Source organism: Eulemur rufifrons, chromosome 7 (assembly GCF_041146395.1).
Source record: "Eulemur rufifrons isolate Redbay chromosome 7, OSU_ERuf_1, whole genome shotgun sequence".
NCBI classification, from domain to species: domain Eukaryota; kingdom Metazoa; phylum Chordata; class Mammalia; order Primates; family Lemuridae; genus Eulemur; species Eulemur rufifrons.
Genome location: NC_090989.1, coordinates 140856499 through 140878013, shown reverse-complemented (window position 1 = coordinate 140878013; position 21515 = coordinate 140856499). Strand labels below are relative to the sequence as shown.

At 33.2% G+C, this 21515-nt stretch overlaps 1 protein-coding gene across 27 annotated transcripts in view; it reads left to right on the top strand.

The window, feature by feature from the left end:
• The window catches only part of CLASP2 (cytoplasmic linker associated protein 2), a 196939-nt gene that overhangs the window by 63797 nt on the left and 111627 nt on the right, over positions 1–21515 (top strand). For 9 of the 27 annotated variants that reach the window (XM_069475479.1, XM_069475475.1, XM_069475478.1 and 6 more), the window contains exons 8-9: positions 4751–4897; positions 20121–20200. In XM_069475479.1, coding sequence (XP_069331580.1) covers positions 4751–4897; positions 20121–20200 — 227 coding nt within the window. Of the gene's footprint in view, positions 1–4325; positions 4360–4750; positions 4898–20117; positions 20201–21515 lie in introns of those variants that run through there. The other 18 variants (XM_069475494.1, XM_069475497.1, XM_069475489.1 and 15 more) reach the window with 3 other exon arrangements.

Genomic DNA, 21515 nt, shown 5'->3' with positions numbered 1-21515 from the left:
ATCCCTTGAGATGTATATAATCTGCTGTTATGCCTGCCCACTAAATTTAAATTTCAGTTACTATATTTTCATTTGTAGAGATTCTCTTTGGTTATTTTAAAAATCCTCGTCACTTTTTATAATTTTCTGATCCCCAGAGTTGTTTCCAAGTTTGCTTAATAAGCAAGCATAGGTATTTTATAGTCTGTGTCTGATAATGCTGGGATTTTAAGTGGGTCTTTTCTTATTGTCTGTTTCTTTCTATTTGTTCTTGCTCAAGGTGTCTTGTTTCCTAGTGCCTGGTGACCTTTAGAAAATTATTTGTGGGAATAATTTGAGACCAGAGGCATTCTTCTAGGGAAATTTTACATTTGCATTGTTGGTTGGACGTACTACCAGTTTGAGCCCACAGAGTTTAAGGTGTTGAGTGTCTGGACTGCCCAAGCAATTGACCTTAATGAAGCACTCTATTTGATTTACTTCTCTGTATCTCTCTTTTGAGAAAAGTTTGGAAAGAATTGACTATAGAAAGATAAGGGCTTACTTAGGGTTCACTTTGACCTTGAGGGTATAGTTGGGTGTTATACCAGCTTTTGGTGGAAGGTCTCCTTTTAGACTCTGCATCTTATGTGGGTTTTGAATTCTGTTCCCTTTGCCCCACAAGGCCTTCAGAATAGAAGTTCCAATGTACTTGTTTTATCCTTGTATGTTTTACTATCTTATAAAATATTTATTGCTTTGGTAAGTGCTAGGGAAAAATAAAGCAGGGAGGTGGGTAGATAAGAGTATTAGGGTGTTGGGAAATCTGCAATTTTAGTGTCTAGGGAAAACTTCATTGAGAAGATGACAGATGAATAAAGACATGAAGATGGTGAATGAACAGTGTGGATATAAACGGGAAGAGCATTCTAGGCAGAAGGAACCAAGTGCAAAGATCCTGACATGATTCATAGCAGTGAGGCTGGTGGGGCTGGACTCGAGAGAAAGAGCAAGTAGGAGATGAGGGTGGAGAGACCTACATGATATCTAAGATCTTAGAGTCCTAGTAGGCCTTTTCATGGAGTCATAGGAGGATTTTGAACAGTGACATGATGTCATTTTGTTCAACTCAGGATGCTGTATTGAGAATAAACTCTAGGGGACAAGGTGAGAAGCAGGGAGAAGAGTTAGTTGGCTGTCACAATTATCCCTGGATTGTTCTGGGTTATGGCGGTACAGCATGAACAAGACAAAGTTCTTGCCCTTAAGTTTCAATCCACTTAGAAAGATCAGTGTCTATTATTTCAGGAAATGATAGCTGCTAAGAAGAAAATAATGGAGATTTGTTCTGATATTTCATTATTAAGAAAAACTTTTTAAGCTCAGAATATTTATAACCTTCATGTAAATTATAAAACAAATTTTAAATTTTTGGGCTAGTGATGAATTAAGTTTCATGAATTCTTTAGCTTATAGTCAAAAAAGCTATAAGCTTGTTGGAAGTGGGTAAAAATTTCCTTCTTTCTATGTTTGTAAATTTGTTTATTTTTCCTTTTAGTTTTTCTATTTTTGTTTTATATATTTGAAGCTGTGTTACTAGGTTCATAAATATTTAGGGTTCTGATTTTTTTTTCCTGTTGGATTGACCCCTTTCTCATTACCTCTAGTAATGCTTCTTCAAGGTGCTTTGTTTCAAAATAATACAGCTATACTAGCTTTCTTTTGATTACTGTGGTCTTTCTCTAATCTTTATGTGATTTTATAAAATACATCTCACTTAAGCAACCTATTTTTGAAAATTTGGTCTTAGATTTTTATTTGGACTGCTGTGTAGTTCACTTATATTTAAAATTACTGATATATTTGGTTTCATATTTTACCATCTTATTTTGTATTTTATCCACTTGTTTTATCTTTTTTTGACCTCCTTTCCCACTTCTTTTCAGTTAATCATATATTTTTTATTATTTTATTTTTCTTCTATTAGTTTATTTATGTATGTATAATATTTACTCTTGTTTTAGTGGTTACCCCAGGGCAGATAATAGCAAACTGGCGCTTACAGACCAACTCCAACTGCCCTCCTGTTTTTCTATCTAAGAATTTTATAGAAACAAATTTTATTGAAACAGCCACACCCATTTGTTTGCACATCATGCATCATTTTGGTGCTACAACATCATAAATGAGTAATTGCATGGAAAGACCATATGTTTATGGTTTACAAAGACTGAAATATTTGCTGTGTGGGCCTTTATGGAAAAGGTCTGCTATCCTCTGCCCTAGGGAGTGGTTCTTAAACTTGGTCATGCATCAGAATCACTAGGAGGGCTTGCTAATACACAGGTTGCTGGGCTGCATCTCCACAGTTTCTGATTCAGTAGGTTTGGGTTTGGGCCCAATAATATGCATTTTTAACCAATTGCCAGGTGATCTCAGCTGCTGGTTTGAGAACCACATTTTGAGGACCATTGCCCTAGATACTACAATATACATCTTTGATTTATTGTAATCTAAAGTAAGTTACTATGTTTCCTACTTCCCCAGTAAGGCCAAAATCCTTAGCAACCTTTAACTTTGTTTGCTTACCTCTTACGAACACTGGCAGTAGCCCAAATGTCTATCAACAGTAGAATGGATATTAATATTAATAAATTGTAGTACATTCATATACTAGAAAACTATAAGGAATGAAACTGAATCTTCCAAACATTATCCTTTAACATCAAGTGAAAGAAGCTAGATGCCGGAGTACATATTGTGTGATTCCTTTTATATAAGTTTAAAAATGGACAAAACCAATTATGGTGTTAGAGTTCAAGACTAGTTAGATTTGGTAGGAAATATTGACTTTTAGGGGTCTTGAGGGTGCTTACAGGATGGTGGTAATAATCTATTTATTGATTTGGATATTGGTTACACTTCTGTCATTTTGTGAAAATCATCAAGCTGCATATTTATGATTTGTATGCTTTGTTCTATCTTGATTAAAAGTTTAAAAATTAATTTCCCAGTAGTTTGAGCATTTTAAGAGTTAAATTTTTTAAATGGTAGGGACATTTACTCTTTTCAATTCTTGTGTGTGTACAGGAACAGAATACTGTTTCCATGGGAACTTCTGGCTACCCTGTGTTTCAGTGCCTAACTTCCTGTAGATTTGTGTGTCTACTCTGTCTCAGCTGCATTTTTTTACACAGTGGAGGAAAAAGTTTATTTGGAATTGTATTAGTGTTTTTAACAGAGCAGTCTATGTACAGCATAGGTTTTAAGCTCATTAATTTATCCATACTGGCTCCCTAATAGTGTTATGCTAAAAAAATTTTTTTTAACTGGAAGATACTTTTTTCCTTTAAGTTGTATTACTTAAGAAAAACAGTTGCTGAAGTGGAATGTGGCTTTATATTAGGGTGCTTATTTAATTCTTCTTTTCCTCCAACAAATAAAACAGTCTTGAAACTTATTTGGTGTATTTTATTTAAAATATATTTAATATTTGTACCGACGGTATCCTTTTACAGAGATGATTTCATTTTAGATGATTATTTGTATAGGGAAGGGGAGCAGATTGAAAGGAAAAGATTCTGGCATATTGATGTGAAGCCTGTGGTAAAGCTGCTTCTTTGCCTCGCCCATCTTGTTTGTCATGGTTGGTTTGTGCAGGGTCCTAGAGAAAACCATCCTTTCTGAGGAATAAAATGCATATAGCTTGTAATTTTTTTATTTGGAGGAGGTTGGGAGGTGTTTCATTTGTATATAAGGAGATGAAATTAGCATGGCCATTATATTCTAAAAGGAGCCTTGTAGAATATTATAGAATCATTTATGAGAACAGATTATTCAGTTTGATTCCTATGGCCTACATAAACAGGAAATTTTAAGATTACAGGGTTAATTATGCACAGTAATGAGCACTGTGATATTCCGTGCTTTACTGATGCAGTAATAAGCACCCCAGCAGAATGAATATTGCATAAAACCTTATTTTCTATTTATGCAAATTTTTATGAGGATTAAATAGTAGAAAATAAATTTAGATTTATAAACCTTTAGTATTTTAATGTCTTTGAAATTTTGATATAGAATAAGGATTGTAGCTGGATAGAAAATTTTTTAGATACATGGAGAATTTTTACCTTTCATCTGGCAGTAGCTGCCATAAGATGATGTCACCTTGTAGCTGATTGGCTGTTACAGCACCTAGGGCAGGGAAGAGAAAGAAAAATGCCGGCACAAACCTCAGTGGTGGTTCTGTGGTTGTTTCTGTCTTTTTTTGATAGAATCTTTGATTAGTATCGAATTTACTGTATTTGGCCATGTGAACTATTGGGCGCGTCCTAGGGTGAGGGAAATTAAGAGCTTTCAGAGGAATGAGGCGACTGATTTGCAAACGGATCTGTGATTGTAAGTTGCAGAGTCTGGGTATAAGGAATAAGGCAGGGCGTGCTGGAAGATGCACTATGGGAGGAGCTGGCAGAAAATGCTTGTATGAGTAGCAAAAAAAAAAAAAAGAAAAATGCTTTTTACTACCCTTTGGGTTAATATGTTTGGTTTTATGTTTTGGCTTACTATATAGAGGTAGGAAATATGATAATATTGCATTTTGATTTTAAATTACAGAGGATTATTTTATATAATGTTAGCCAATATATAAATGCTTATTCAAAGGACCTTTATTTTATGTATCTTATCAAAGTAAATGATTTTATATATGCCTTTATTTGATTTTTGAGTCTTACAGAAAATGGAGCAAGGCTTAGTTCTCTTAAATACATTTTTCTAATGCATTGTGCAGATAAAAGCTTCGATGATGAAGAATCAGTGGATGGAAATAGGCCGTCATCAGCTGCTTCAGCCTTCAAGGTTCCTGCACCTAAAACATCCGGAAATCCTGTCAACAGTGCAAGGAAGCCTGGTTCAGCAGGTGGCCCTAAGGTTGGAGGTAATGTAAATCCATTTCAAATGCGATATTCATGCTCCATGCCCTTGATATGGCCACACATACTTGGAACTTTAGAGAAATATGTTTATTCATGACTGCACCATGATTGCAGATCTGGAGAGTCTGTTGCAATACTCAGAAGAATGTGCTGCCTTTTTGAAATGTTTAAAATATTGTATATTGCTATTTCCTGTAAATACATATGTGAATTAGTATTGAGGGTAAAATAGTCTTGTGAATTAGTCTTGAGGGTATTTATTTTTCAGATACCATTTTTAAAGAGAGAGATTTAAGGGAATTTGGGGGGTTTTTTGTTTTGTTTTGTTTTTTTGTTTTAAGGAGAGAACAGATTTTTCAGAATTTGGCTATTAATTTTCAGGTGCAATAGCTGTTACAGAAATGTTGAATTATGTAATGTTTTTACACATTCTTTAGGTAGTAAGCCTTAAATACTCCAACATTTTAAAAATGGTTGAAGATACTGGGTATTGAATCATTTGTCACAATAGGAAATGGGTGGTGGTCAAGAAAAATTGCCTCAAAAATGGTTTCTGGATTAGATAATAATAGGAAAACAGGAAAAAGCAGGTTTAATGCAGTTATACAACCCATAGTATGTTCTTTGATCATATTAGAACTGTTTCTAGCATATTGTCTGTCTTTAATTTTTTTAAGGGATGTTTTTCGTATGCTAATTAGAAAGCCATGAGTACATTTCAGGTATTAGTTTCTGCTGGATCTTTCTGATAGATGAATTTGTAAGAATAAGGGTAAATGTTTAATGCTAAAAGGACAGTAATCTCTTTCTCTTTTTATTTCTTTCTTCATTTTAAATAAATTTGTGTTCTAGTTATGGTATTTTGGGAAAACATTTTTTTCTTGTCTACAACAACTGGTGGGAAAATCATGGTCTTGAGGATTTTTGTTTGTTCTTTTTGTCTGTAGCACTTACTAAAAAGAAAAAAGGAAAAAAAAAATAAACTGCGTATTTTGACCAGGTTCTGTAAGAAGTTGTAGTCCCTTGATCTGTCTATACAACCCAAATTTTTTTCCAAGTCATATGGTATTCTAAATATGGGAAAACTATCATATGTATTCCATTTTAACTATCTTATATGTTATATAACTAATAAGAAAGATGATATATGTATTTCCATATGTACACACGTATACATACATATATATTTCTATACATATAAATAGATAACTCTGAAATAAAAATGTCTTTCTGATTTCTCTGGATATTTTGAGTAACTTGTACTTTAGAATTTTAATTATTTTCTTTTTGTTTTGTAATTATAGGATTGTGTTCTCATCTAAATGTTAGTTATGATATCCTATTACATGATAGTTTCTATTATGCATTCTTACCTCTAGAATGACATTCTGTGGTTTCTTCCTTTTATAAGAAATGGCTATTTTCAGTCATTACAGTGGAAATGTTTTTTGAATTACAGAATTCTAATCTGTGATATTATAATTTCATGAAACTATCTTATTTGACTTAAAATGGATTCATGTTTGAGATAAATGGTGATAATATCTAACATTTTTGTGAATCTGGACCAGTGGTTTATAATTGGCTCTGTTTTTTTCATGGTTTACTATCTTCTTAGATGAAAAATTGAGATTGTAATTTACCTATCACAAGTCACTTAATTCTGATATTAATTAATTTGATATAATCAGATATTCTTTCTTAAACAGGAGAGACTTTCTTAATGTCTCCATCCCCAGTCTATAGTTTGTAGTCCAACCAGATACGAAAATGTTTTAGCTTTCATGATTGTAGTCATTAATCACTTAGATTATATCATCCATCTAGGCAGCAGCCTTTTTGATAAAAATAACAGAGCAGCCTTCATTCCTTTCTCCTTTTTTTCTTCCTTTCTTTATTTTTAAAATTTTTTTTGGCAATTGCAGATACATTCTTGTTTCTTTTGTTTGCTGCAGCTCATTTAGGTTCACTGTCCATTTTTCTATCTAAGAAAAGAGCTCCTAGCCAGAGGATATTGATACTGCTTTTCAAATTAATGCCATTCTTGGCTGTTAGTCCTTCTTTGACAATTTAACTTTAGATTTTCTGGTCTTGGCAGAAACTTACTGATTTTAATTTAGCTGTACAAAGTTTTCTTAGAGTTGTAGAATCTTTGGGTTTCTGTTTTCTGGACTATACATACTCTTTCCCATAAGTTCATATGGAATGATGATGATTCAGTCTCAACATTTTGTTTGCTACTCATAGGTATATAATACATAGATAGATGGACTTAGTTCCTAATTAGAAGAATATGGTAGGTAGAGATGTACAGTAGTGGTATAAGCCAGTGACGGCCCCACTGGGTTTGACAAATCTCTTTTCAGGTAAGATTATCAAAATTAAATGAGCTGCTTTGGAATCCTTACTGAATCTACTTTTGAAGTTTTGGAATATAATTTACTTCTCCTAGAGGTATATATCAAGATTAGAGATTTATGCTATTTTTAGCAGAGTATCCTAGCCAATTAATTAAAGCTCATAAATCTTTATTTAATCTTCTGTGTATGTTTGTTTGCTTTGTTCTTTGGTCTCAGTATGCTGACCTATTCTTCTAATATTGTAATTGTAACAATTGAAAAAAAGGCTATGGCCAGGTCCATACCAATATATCATTTCTATAAAAACCCATATTATGCACATGTCAAAAGTGTTATCTTTGTGCCATACTAATTAGAATAGAGATACAGTGAGTTCTCTTAAATAGTCTATTTTCCAGATAACATTTATAACTTCAGATTAGGAATTTAGATAAACATATTTTCCTTTCTTTTGGCTTAATGGTTTGGAATACAATTGCTGAAGGTAGCTGATTGTTTAAAATACTTACATCTTCACAGTATTTTAGGTAATATTTTTTTAAAAATATTCTTGAGTGTTCTTATATATATTCTTTCGTTGAAATCTCAAAACCCCTGAGTTGGATACTTTATTATCCTGATTTTACTGATGAGCAAACTGCAATTTGTGGAAGTTAAATAACTTGCCCAGGGTCACCCATCTAATAAGTGGGCAAAGCACAGAAATCACTCTGCTATACTACCATCATATTAATCTCTATTGACAAATAAGTATTCTTCTAAATTCTATAACTCTTCAATTATAATCTACAGTAATGATTACTACTTTTGGCACTTATAAATCAGTCATTTTAAAGCTCAACTACCTGTAGTATGATTCCCAGCAAATTAGAATATTTGGAAATAAGCAAACCTTAATTTTTGTATTGTAAATAGAAATGCTTTTTAGTATTTTCTTATCAAAATTGCCTTCTTCAAGTCAATTTTCTGATTTATATATCCCTGTTCCGGTACCAATCATTTTGTCTATTGTTCCTTTTAAAAAATAGTAGTTGTATTAGATGATGATATAATTGTCAATGTTTATAATTAATACCAGATTTTGAGGTTAGTGACTTGTCATTGAGGTTTGTTATATAATCATTGAGACATGTCATTGACCAAAACATCAATTCTAAGTTCTCTTGTTCTTTCTCACTCACTCATTCATTCAAGTGGACAGAGTATTTTCTCTATATTGTTTCCATCTAATGTCAAAGATTACTTTGAAATAGTTTTTACTTTCAATTCTTATAATTAGATAATCACTACAGCTTTAAGTTCAGTAGTACTTCTCATCTTTAGAGTATTTTATATTTGTTTTACTTCATTTATGTTTGACCTGAGATTTTGTTAAGAATGTCTGAATATCTATTTTCTGCAAATAATGATAACCATTCCCATTTATCCCATCATTCAAACAAAATTCTCTTTTCTTTTAAACAAATAAAGATCATGAGAATCAGTGTATATTTAATAAAATAAATCTTAAGAATTTGTTGTTTAATTTTTGACTGGTAGAACTCAATTTTTTGGTTTTCAACTTTATATAAAAACAAATAACATTTCTGCTTGTGTGTTTTGGTTTTGTTTGTCTTCTTCCCTTAGTAACAGGGAGAGATACTAAACCAGAAGATTTTAGCCCTGAAGTGGTCTTAAAGATGATCTGACCCAGATTCAGGTGAAGAGACTGAGCCTCAGAGAGCTAAATGATACGCCCAGTAGCAGACAGTTACTTATTAGCAGGGATGAGACAAAAACCCAGTGATTGGCCCAGTGTCAAGGGCTTCCTCTTGGTTGATCTTTGGGTCACCTCCTAAATAATAGTGCATGTGGTACATATTTCTTATTTTTTATCCCATGTAGCAAAGCAGTATTATTGAAATTTGGAATTTAGGTATTGACCAGTCACCAGTCTATCTTAAATTACTGTGAATCCCAGATCATTGACCACCTATTATTATAAGATGCCCTGATACTATCTATCTTAAATTTGGTTTTAAGGTAAATATGATTTGAGTAAATAACATATAAATTATTATAAATCAGTAAGCTCCCTTATTTCTTTCTATGTGTAAGAATATATGTGTTGTACTGTAGTTATTTTCTGTATCCTCAGTTTTGTTTTACTTCCTGTGCAAGACTTGAAGTGACAAAAAATTTCATTGTGCAAGGTTTATTTTTTGAAGCATTCAGAATGTTAATATAAACAAACAATTTTGATTGAAATAGAATAGGTAAACTGAAGACCCAGTCTCTCCACAGAGAAGTTATTGTTCTTATCTACACTTGTAGATAGCACTTACTATGTGCAGTGCTACTAATAAGGCACCAAGAGGGCCATATGGAATGTTTTAATTGATCATTTTAAACTTACAAAGATAATTACAGTACCTGCCCATTATTCCACCAACCAGTGTTACTGTTTGCATTTCAGTCCTCCCATATTCCATTTGCCTGTATTTTTTGACTGAAATTTAAGTGTTAAGAAATTGTAAAGCTTCATTATAGGAACACAAATTGATTCAAGGTTTGCCTCACAAAAGAGTGAAATATCATTAATAAAGATCTCGCATATGAGAAATTTTCCATTGGACTCATTATTATACTTGATTGATTCAAAGTAGAGGTTATAATAACTGCAAGCCCAGGCTTATCTTTGTCACGTACATTCTAATATAGTTGACATGGTAAGAAGCAAGCATTGTTTCTGTAATGGGCATGTTGTGAATTTAAACTATTTTTTTTTATTAGCTTGTCATTTCTCTTTTTAAAAACCAATTTATGTGCTTCTTATTAATGAAAAGAACTGAAAGACATAATTTGATTTTTTTAAAATATAAAAGTCATGCTCATTGTTAAACAGTGGAGGTTAAAAAAAATTAATAATATCTTGCCTCTCTAATCCCATCACCCTGAGACAACCAATGTTAAGTTTGATATGTAATCCTCCCACAGACTGTTTCTCTATGGTCATTTACGTAGGCATTCAGATCTATTTTTTCCTATATTAAACATACCAATGAACACCTGGCAAGTTGCTTTTTTTCACTGAACATCCTTCAACATAAAGAATAAGAGCCATTGCATCCTTTTAATAGCTATAGAGTATTCTGCATTATTGATGCACTATGATTTAATAAACAGTTTTCCTGTCAATGTCATTCAGGTTGTTTGCAACTTTATGCCATTACAAAGAATGCATATCTCCATGTACTTACATATTTTGACATCTTGGTGCTTCTATTCTGTAGAACAGATTTTTATAAATGGAATTACTTAATCTAAGGTTGTATGTGTTCTTGATTTTAGTAAAGACACTATCTTACCTTCTCCAGCATTGAATATAACAGCCTCCTTAATTATTGCCATTTTGATGGGTGAAAAAGTGTTTCCTTCTTTTAATTTGCATTTTTCCATTCACTTATCTGGCCAGCAGCTAGCAAATATTTACTGAAGACTTTTAGTGGGCTGCTACTTTTGTAATCTCTGGGAAATGTCAATGAGCAAAAACAAAGACTCTGTCCTCCTGAAGTTTATATTCTAGTGAGGTTCAGAATATTTAAATTCATTAATAGGAATTAGCATATTCTCTTCTATGAATTACATGCTGTTTTGTCTTCTCATCAATTTATTAGAATTTTTAAAAATAAAAGATTAGACCTTTTATTCTTTTGTTAAAAAGTTACAAATGTTTCCTCAGTGTCTCCTTTGTCTATGGCATTTTTATATGAAATTTAAGCGGTTTTTGTTGTATTAGGTAAAATATCTGTCCTTTTTGACTTCCAAATTTGCTGTCTTATAGGACTACTATTCAGTCCCAAGATTATAAAACTAGTCTCATTTATTCTAAAACATTAACTATTTTATATTTAGCTTGTTTAGTACACCTGGAATTTGTTTTTGTATAAGATGGTGGTAAATTCTTTTTAATTTGTTTCTTCCTTATGCATGGCGAATTATATCTGTGCAATTAAATTAAATGTCCTTTATTCTATTAAATTAAAATACTACCCTATGTATTTTGGTCAGTTTCTGGAATTTCTCTCCCTTTTTTCTGATCTGTTTGTATCTACTCTAGCTAGTGAGTGGTTTCCCATACTTTTCATTATGAAAAATTTTGAGTATACAGCAAAGTTGACATACAGTGAACACTCATCACCTAGATTTAATAACTAGTTATTTCCCTTATTTGTTTGAATTCTTTCTCTGTAGGTATATTCTCACACATTCTTTTGTTAAAAATTTCAACCATTGGAAAGCAAATTGTAGATATCATGACATTTCACCCCATATATTTAATATGCATCTCCTAAGACTTAAAAGGCATGTTCCATTATAATCATAATATTATTATCATATGCAAGAAAATTCTATAATGTTATCTATAAAATAGTCCCCTCATGTATGTTTATTTCCATGACATTGACTTTTTGAAAAGTCTAAGCCAGTTGTCTTGTAAGATTGTCCTATGTTCTGGATTCTTCTGATTTCTTTGTGGTGTTGTTTAACTTGTTTCTCTAGCCTTTTTATTTTCTGTAAATTTATTCTTAACCCATGTACACACTTTCTTTTAAACACTTCATTTCTGTATTCAAACTTCCTAAAATACCCTAAGAATATTTTTATAGCCTTTTTTATTCAAACCAGCATGTATTTATTCTCTCTTGCATACTTAGTAATTTAGTATTTATTTCTCAGATGATTTTGTCTTTTTTTTTTTTTTTTTTTTTTTTTTGAGACAGAGTCTCACTCTGTTCCCCTGGCTAGAGTGCCATGGCGTCAGCCTAGCTCACAGCAACCTCAAACTCCTGGGCTCAAGCAATCCTCCTGCCTCAGCCTCCCGAGTAGCTGGGACTACAGGCATGCACCACCATGCCCGGCTAATTTTTTTTCTATATATTTTTAGCTGTCCAGCTAATTTCTTTCTATTTTTAGTAGAGACTGGGTCTCACTCTTGCTCAGGCTGGTCATGAACTGATTTTGTCTTTTAAAAGAAAATTCTTGTGTGACTTTAGCCAGCTGTTTTTTCGTATCTTCCATATCTATTCATAATATTTTATATTCCTACTCTTATACCTACAATTGCTGTTTAATTATATTGAATTCATGTTGGAGTATTTTTTCTTTCATACCTACAATTGAATTCATGTTGGAGTAGTGTGTTACAGTTTTTATCTACTTGTTTTGTTTTTTGTTTTTTTTTTTTTTTGAGGGAGTTACTTTACTTTGATCAGCAGAAAAGATTTTCATTCTTTGTTTTCTTTCTGTTGTCGCCTAATGTAGATGTTAGACTACTTATTCCATTTACAATTATGTATTGGATTTTCCTGGAGTACAAATAACAAATGTTTCTATGGGGCCAGGAAAAACAGTTTGCTCAGTTTCTTAGTTCAAGAATGCCCTCTCCTGTTGGTATAGTGAAATGCAGCTTCTTTACTGAATGACATGTGAGAGGTTTTCTGCTTCTGATTCTGTGATTACCATCCTGTTTCAATAGAGCCCTTATCTCTTATTTCTTCCTTTCCATTATCTGCTAAAATTCAAAGGGTTACCTCTCCCTTCCAAGTCCTACTTACATCTGGTCTTGGGGATACCTTAGTTGATGTTTATGTTACACAACTACATGGATCCTCCTGATTTACCTGTTATAGTAAGGGCTCTGTAGTTGACATTGCCGGTCTTGGATGTTTATATTTTCCCTATTTACTTATAAATTGAAGTTTGAAGTTTCAGTGTTATTTGTCTCTTTGTCATATTAAAAGCATAGGCTATAGGTGATTTTATTTGCTCTTTTTGCTCTCTGTGGATTTTGAAATATTTATTTGAACATTTTATTTGAATTTGAATGCCTCACATTTTCCTAAGGAAATCAAAATGTCTACTGTTAAGTTTTAGTACCTGAGAAGGAAATATCTGGTGTTTTCTTTTTTAAACTGGATAATCCATTATCTTAACATTTTGCTGAATTTGGAGACATTATTATTGAATGGTTCCTATTTTCCCTATTGATCTAAATCACTTTTATGTATCCAAGTTTCATACATTTGTGGATCTATTTTTGAACTTTCTGTTTGGTTAGTTGGTGAGTCCCTGCACTAGAACCTAATTCTCATAATTATTTCAGCTTTGTAAGTCTTCATATCTGGTAGGACAAATACTCCCTCTCTTTTCTTCTACAGGAATGTCTCAATAATTCTTGGCCCACTGCTTTTCCAAATGAATTTTAGAATCCACTTGACAAGGTCTACAAGAAACCCAATTGGAAGCTTGATTATTATTACATTACCTAGGGAAGACTATCCATCTTTATGATACCAGTTCTTCCTGTTCACGAACATGGAATATTTCTCCATTCAGTACTCTGTCTCATTAAAATTTATTATTTTCCAAAATTTTTTCACTTTTCTTGTTTTTCATTTGCTTGGTTGATTTCTAAATACCTCGAAATATTTGTTACCATTGAGCATAGTATTTTTTAAGTTAAAATTTTTTTGTTGTTAGTGCTTAGAAATGAAATTAATTTTTGTACATTGATTTTATATCCAGCCACCTTATAAGTTGAATTTTTAATGATTTTACTATATATTATTTTTTTAATTGACAAAAATTGTATATTTATTGTGTACTACATTGTGTTGAAATATGTATACATAGTGGGATGGCTAAATTGAGTTAATTAACATATTCATTATCTCACATACTTAATTTTTCTGTGGTGAGAGTACTTAAAATCTACTCTCTTAACAATTTTTGAAAATACAATGCATTGTTATTAACTATAGTCACCATGTTTTACTCTTGAACTTATACCTCCTATCTAACTGAATTCTGTATCCTTTGTTGGTCAAAGGGTAATTTGGGTTTCCTATATACACTAGGGTTTGGCAGACTACATCTGGCAGGCCAAAGCTGGCCATTTACCTGGTCTTGTAAATAAATTTTTATTGGAACACATCCATACCCATTCATTTGCAAGGAGTCGAGTAATTGCAACAGAGACCATATGGCCCACAAAACCTAAAATATTACTGTGTGACCCTTTATAGAAAAAGTTTGCCAACCCCATACCATCTTTAACACATTGACTGCCACACTGGAAAAAAAAATTTTTTTCCATGGGGCCGCAGTGTTTTATTATGCAAACAGAATAAAAACTTAGAAAACAAAATGATCCTTTCTAATTTAATGAAAATTTTGGGGTTTTTTTATTGTTTTCTGTGTGTGAGTTATATGCAACTTGGAAAATAGTTCATGTGGCTCCCAAGGTAAAGAGACATGTGAGTTACATATGCTTCATGAGGCCCCAGGCTTAAACCTAGCATGAATTAAATGCAACTCACGTGGCAATTAATGTGTTAAATAATAACGATGGTTTTGTTTTATTCATTTTCAGTGCATTTAAATCTTTTCCACTGTAGTCTTAAAAGTTAACTTTGCTAGGTACACAATTTTAGACAATATCTTTTTTCAAAACTTGGAAGATTTAATAATAGTCTCTCTGACTCCTGATGTTCCTTTTGAGAAATCTGTTCAAATTATTCTTCCTTTCTAGGTGATCTCTTTTTTATCTGATTACTACCTCTGTCTTTGGGGTTGTGAAGTTACACCACAAAGTTTTAGGTGTGGATTTCTTTTTATCTATTTTGCTTACCTGGGTTATGTTGTGCATCCTGAGTCTATAGATTCCTGGTCTATCAACCTGGAAAATTCACACTCTTTTTAAATATTGCCTTTCTTTTATTCTATATATTTCAGGTACTCTAAATAGACATATATTGGACATTCTAATGTTGTCCTTCATATCTCTTTATATTTTTCCATTTTCCTGTTTCTCTTTGCCACATTTTGGGTAATGTATTCAGATGTATTTTCCACTTCTCTGATTATTTCTTTAATATAATTAATTTTTTAAAAAATTTCAACAGTCATATTATTCAATTTAAGTTGTTTCATTTCCTCCTTTAAATTCATCTTTTCATTCCTAATGGCCTCTTGTTGATTGGTTATCTTTGTGATTCCATCCTTTGTTTCTTTAAACATATATATTCATACCTGTAGTCCATAGTGGACAATTCTTATATCTACAGCTTTTAAATCTATTGTCTGTTCCCTGTGTCCCTGAGTTCTTAATGGTTTGCCTTCTCATGTATTTGATCTTTGATTGTGAACTCATTGTTTGATAGTTGGTGGGAATCCTTTGGGCCTAAAATGGGGATTCTAGAAGCTTTCTTGGTCTTATCTCAATCCAAGAATTCTAGGTTACTTTTCCCCACTTGTTGGGGACATCACTTTTGAATGGGAAGAGCTACAAAGTCATATTATAAAAGGAGCTTGCAATCAGGAATGAGAGGATTATTGCAGCTGTCATTGCAAACAACCTACTTCAGTATGCCCTCTGACCATAATAATTCACATGCTTCCCACATACAAAAAACATTCACAGACATCCTCCCAAAATCTCATCCTAATTGTAGCATCTGGCTTGAAGTTCATGATCTTGTAATCTATATCAAGTCCAGGTACAGATGAGGGTTCTCTGATGTGGCTTCTCTCCATCCTGAGGCTATGAACTAAAGACATTTTACCTGCCCACTACATACTCAGTATACAGTGGTGGTACCAGGACAGGATAAACATAATAGCCACTCCCATTCAAAAAAAGGGAGGAACAGGAAGTTCATAGTAGTCTCTGGTTTACAGCAATTTTGAAATCCGGCCAGGCATCTGTTATCAGGTTCTCCTATCCCAGGGGTTGTGCATGTTCTTTGATGAGGGTTCCCATTCATTGCTTTCTTCTGTTCTTGGTTCTGTCCTGGACTTTGGGCTCTGTCCCTTGAAGACCTTTCCTCCTTTTACTTAAGTAATGCTCTTATGTGTTTGCAACTGAGTATCTTCTTCAACCTGTTTCCTCTTAAAAAGTTGAGGATCCTCCAGAAGGCTCTAGTTTTAAACTGTCTCTTCATTGCAATGGTACAAAGCAGTACAGAGAACTCTTTGAAAGCACTAGTAGTGCTTTCCTTAGTCCAACTCTCTGGAAAAATTATGAATTTTGTATGAATTTCACTGGGGTTCACTCCATATTTACCGCCATGTTATTTCTCAGTAATTTATCCTGTTCTTTGGTACTTCTCTCTTCATTAGAGCCTGAGAAAGAACCTGCTCTTTTCTACACCTCTGAGACTTTGTTCTCCTTGCTCCTATATTTGAAGCATACTATTTTATCCTTTGCCTTATTCACCTTTGTATCCAGCACTTCACCTTAGTAGTAGTTAAGGACTAAATAGAATGGAATTTTCTCTTACTTAAACTTCTAAGGTAGTATTTGGGAATTTCTGAGATGTGTCTACTCTAGCTAGTGTAGAACGCTGGAAACCATCATATCTCTTGAATGGCAGTAACTGCTAATCTCTCCTCCCCACCCACGCACACACAATCCAAGTAATTACCAGCTTGGGGTGAGTTCTCAGCAAACAATAGCCCACAGGCTAACCACCTGTTTCTGTTTTGCCCATGAGCTAAGAATGTTTTTACATTTTTAAATGGTTAAAAATGTTTAAAAGAATAATAATATTGCAAGATATTTAAAGCTATATGAAATTGAAATTTCAGTGTCCATAAATAAAGCTTTATTGGAACACTGCCTTGCTCATTTATTTACATGTTGTCTGTGGCTGCTTTTATGCTTCAGTGGTAGAATTGAGTAGTTACAGCAGAAACCATAGCCCACAAACTTTAAAATATTTACTATTAATATATGGCCCTTTACAAAAAAATTTGCTGAGCCCTATTGTAAAGTGGTTAGAGAACTAGGCAAAGCTCTTTTGCTGGTTGAGCCCATTAATACCTTCTTGTGTGGCGGTTGACCCAATTATATTTGAGGAAGATTTAGTCAAGTTAGAAGCTAGCATTCTCTTCCCTTCAGCCCAGTCTCTACTTGTGCTTCTGCTGTCAAACTTATTTTATCTACATAGGTCTTCTCTTGCTGCACACACTCTCCTCTCTTTTTCTGAGAAAATATTTGGCAGTAGGATCCGTTATTCTTTTTGGCTCTTCCTATTGTATCCATTCTCCTTGCTGGTGCTGAAAGTATTTTATAGCATTTTTTAGGTGAACTTTAAAACTGTACTAGAAAATGGAATGATTGTGAAATGAAACAGTTCATTCAACAGATTATTCCCCCTTGCAGATAACGTTTTTCTATTTTCTTGGCCAGAAAATCAAGACCAAGGTGAGGGGAAACATTAGGCAAACTAGGATCATAAAAGATTTACTTGCAGTACATAGAAAAGATAAGCCAGGCTAGAATGGGGAGCTCAGCATTTCCTGTCTTTACCCTGTTTATGTGCCCACTGCATTCCCATTAGTGGCAGCTCTCCTTAGACAAAGTGGCTCTCAGAGGTAAGAATGAGGTAGAATGGGGTCAACTATTCAAATCATCCAGGCTTTTGCCAAATTTGGTAATGCCAATGTCTAGGTTGGAAACCAGATTGTCACATCTGAGATAGCCATAGTGGTATTTGTAGCCTTTTCTCTGAGCAGCTTGTGTGGGATCTTAAAAGCTATTTAATTTCTGCACTCCTCACCCACTCCCCCAGTTTTTTTGGCCCCACACATAAGATATGCCTCATGGATAATAAAGGTATTATGATAAAGTGAATTATGACTTTCAAAATCAGCCTTTGCTGTGTGTGTCCTTAGTCAATGGCACATTTTTCTGGTTTTATTTGGGATTTATTCAGATGTTCTGCATTCCCTTGAAAGCTTTTGATGTTGTGTTTGTGGCTAGTCGGGTTAACATTCTGTTCTATATATGGTATCTCTTGTAAACTGCATATGCTATCGTAATTCTTCAAACTGATCTCCCCTTCACTTTTCTATTCTTCTTTAAAACTGTCTGGCTTCTACTTTTTTTTTTTTTTTTTTTTTGGAGACAGAGTCTCGCTCTGTTGCCCGGGCTAGAGTGCTGTGGCGTCAGCCTAGCTCACAGTAACCTCAAACTCCTGAGCTCAAGCAATCCTCCTGCCTCAGCCTCCCGAGTCACTGGGACTACAGGCATGTGCCACCATGCCTGGCTAATTTTTTCTATATATATTTTCAGTTGGCCAGATAATTTCTTTCTATTTTTTAGTAGAGACGGGGGGGTCTCGCTCTTGCTCAGGCTGGTCTCGAACTCCTGATTTCGAGCGATCCTCGCCTCGGCCTCCCAGAGTGTTAGGATTACAGGCGTGAGCCACCGCGCCCGGCCCTGGCTTCTACTCTTGAGTGCACTAAGGTCATTACTGTCTCATCTCTGGTAGATCTGCACATGTCTCCTCCACAGATGAGACATATTTTCCAGGAGTCAATTATTTGTTCTCAAATTTGCCGATTGGTTGCTCTTATTATTTTAACAAAGTAATTTGCAAGAAAGTGGTATATAAATGAACAAAATGTGAATGTGGAAAGAAAGTTTTTTATGAAAACTAGTATTTAGGAACTACTTGATAAGGACAGGTCCCCAAAGGAATTTTTGTCAATTTGCCCGAGCAAGACAGCTGTGAAAGACTGGGGAGAAATTGTAAAAATCTGGGCATCTTCATTCTGTATCAGAGAACCCATAGTAAAAAACAATAGTCCCAGATCAAAAGATTTGCAAATGAATGTATATTTTAAGATGTTTAGTTAAGATAATATGGTTATGTATCTTCTTTTTTGTTTCTTTGCTTTAACTGATTATTTGCAGTTATTCAGGTAGCTACAAAGACTGATCATGGGGGTGGGATTGAGAGTACTTTTGTTTCATTGGATTTTTAATATCGAAAATATAACTCTGTAATTTTACTTATTGTAATTGAATTTTCTATAGCAAGCATGCATTGATTTCCCTTTTAGTTTATTAAATTTATTACCACTACTTTGCAGTTTTCTTGCCTTACAACTTTGTTATGCTGTTGTATGGTCCATCTCTTATTGCTGTTAAAACTTATACAACAAAGATCTTCAAAGATTTTTTTTTTTTTTTTTTTAAGATTAGGACCTCCTTACATATCTTTGGAAATCCTGAGTACTTTTTATTTGATGATGTTAATTTTTTAAATCCAGTTTTGAAGTATTAATTTTTTTTGGTAGATGATAAACTTAACTGGGGAGATGTTTTTAATTTAACTTTTTAATTGAAGAGATTTTTAAAGTTAGTCGTTCCTTGGAATATACTTCTTGTGTAGTTGAAGTTCATTTTGTTTGTTGAATTCTCACTGTGAAGAAATAAATGTGTAAAATAGAAAGTAATACCACCTGTATCAGCCAGGGTTCTGATATACATTTTGTGTAGTAGAAGTCCATTTCATTCAACTACACAATTCATTTGTTTGCATAATTAAATTTTATTTCAAGACCCTCATTTCTTTCACATATGCTTTCCTGACCATAGCAGCATACACGGATCCTCTGCATCACTTATTTGCCATCATTTTTTGACACTTAGTGTCATTTTAAGTTGCTGTTCAAATTTTTTTTTAATCATCCAGCCCAAAATGTCACTAATTTTTTAAATGTTTATCCTTTCTCTTATATTTGTGTGTTTGCTAATGCATTGAAGGGAGTGGGGGAAGGCCAGGCAGTCTGCTCTTACAGTTTGCATTTTACAGCCAGCCTAGCCTAGTACCTCATGGAGGTTAATCAACTGTTGCTAAGGACCTTGACTTTTCTGAAACTTGGAGATTTTTAAAATGCTTTCTTATAAAATGGAATAGCCCTCAAAATTATGCCTCTGTTAATATCCAAAGGGTTTTATTTTTCATGTTGTCCTTAGTGCTAAAATGCTTAAAAATAAACCTTAGGAAGTTAATTTCCTTTTAATTAGCAGGTGCTTCCAAGGAAGGAGGTGCTGGAGCAGTTGATGAAGATGATTTTATAAAAGCTTTTACAGATGTCCCTTCTGTTCAGGTAAGTGACATGGCATTCCCCATGAATATTGCCTGTGTGCCTGTTCATATAATTATTTGTCTTTGTCCCTTTTGTAAAATTCTTTTTTCCTTAAATGATTATATAAATGAAATATTTGACTTATTATTACCAAACTGTTACTTGTTGGTACGATTAGATTTTCTTTCAGTGAGGCTGAAATAAAATTGAATCTGTATTATTAAATCACATTATCTTGTAATGTCCACTTTAAGTTCATATTCTTGAATTAATAAGTTTGAGCCCAGAGAGTGTTGGAAATTAGTGGATAATAGAAATTTGGAATGCATTCACGTAGACATAAATGAAGATGTCAGAGTGGACACATCTATAAATAACAGTATTATTTCCATGGCTTAAAAATGCACATTAAGTGTTATATTGTAAATAATATTCTACAACCTTTTTACTCAATATTGGTTTTTATATTTTTTCACAATGTAAAATTTGTGATTCTAGTTCATTCATTTAGATTTTGGATTGATAGATGGTATTCTATTGTGTTGAACAGACCACAGTTCATTTATCTGTTCTGTTGATTGGACATTTAGGTTGTTTCTAACTGTTGGCTATTATATATCGTGCTGCAATGAAGATTTTTGTACATATGTCCTTGATTATTTGTACGTATTTTTTTTTACCTACAAATGAAAGGTCTGTAAAATACAAAAGGAGGAGGGATATATTTTTCCTATTATTTAAAAAGTAAATATCTTAAAATAAGATATTTTTTAAGTGTGAACATAGGAATGGAGTTGCATGGAATCTTTAGCTTTAATAGATGTTACTCTGTAGAAGTCTTGTACCAGTTAAGACTCCTGCAAGAAAGGTATGATAGTTCTCATTTCTTTATATCCTTGCCAACACTTGAAGTTGTCACTTAAAATATTTTTCCAGTATGATAAATGTGAATGCTGATGTTTGGAAAATATCTCACATTGCTTTACTTAAAAAACTGTCTGTATTACCTTCTTGGCACTCTGCAAGAGAATGTTGTCCTTAAGCTATTTAAGATCTTAAAAAGTTGTGAGAAAGCTTTAAAAAATTCTCTGATTTGAATGTATTTTTACCTTTACTGAAATATTTTTTTCTTAAAGATACTTATTTTTTAAATAATAGGAAAAACATATCCCCCACCTCCTTTTGTATTTTCCAGACCTTTCAAAAAAGAGAAAGATTAGTGCTGTAGGAACAATTAATAAAACTTAGTTGGAGTTGAGTATTTTTTATTGTTCAACATGTTATTGTCAGACTGGCAACGTCATGGTATCAGGAAAGCCAAGGGCTACTCAACTAT